The 560-nt window shown below is 45.0% G+C and overlaps 1 protein-coding gene across 1 annotated transcript; it reads left to right on the top strand.

Moving 5' to 3' along the window:
* Positions 1-308: 308 nt before the first annotated feature.
* On the top strand, positions 309-476 carry SARC_18233 (hypothetical protein; the record flags this gene model as incomplete). Its single annotated transcript, XM_014287687.1, has 1 exon — positions 309-476. A coding segment is annotated over one exon (168 nt), but the record flags the coding sequence as incomplete, so codon positions are not given.
* Positions 477-560: the final 84 nt, after the last annotated feature.

Here is a 560-nt window from a genome sequence, read left to right as displayed (position 1 = left end):
GTATGTATGTATGTATAATATATATATATACATATGTATATATATATATTTATATATATATATATATATGTATAGTCCGTATTAAATTATTACCTACATATAACTGTAACTACACTCCAATCACAGAGGATGTTGAGTTTGAAGAAGGATACGAACACGGGTGGAATGACATCTGGGCGAGGCAAAACGAGCCCGAAACCGGGGATCCGCCGCAATGCACATATTGTAAGCGCGTGCTGGTGAAAGGTGCGCTCGATGTGCGCTGCTACAAGTGCCTGTACTGTGAGAACGCGTGCTGTGTAAGCTGTATGCCGTCCAACAAGGACAACCTCAGCTGTGTGAGTGACGGAGAAGATGAGGGCAACGGAGCGGACGGTGATAGCAACCACAGCCTGCCAAATGGCCAGAGTGTGATAATCCGACCTTCAGAGCCAGAGTCAGAGTCAAATGTAGCGAACCCCAAAACGCGGGGAAAGGTGTGTATGGGTGTATGTGATGCTGTGTGTATATATTTATGTTGTGGGCGTACGTGTTGTTGTGCGTATCTGCGTATGTGTTGC

The sequence above is a fragment of the Sphaeroforma arctica genome (assembly GCF_001186125.1).
Source record: "Sphaeroforma arctica JP610 unplaced genomic scaffold supercont1.14716, whole genome shotgun sequence".
In the NCBI taxonomy this organism is placed as follows: domain Eukaryota; class Ichthyosporea; order Ichthyophonida; genus Sphaeroforma; species Sphaeroforma arctica.
This window is presented reverse-complemented; position numbering and strand designations above follow the sequence as displayed.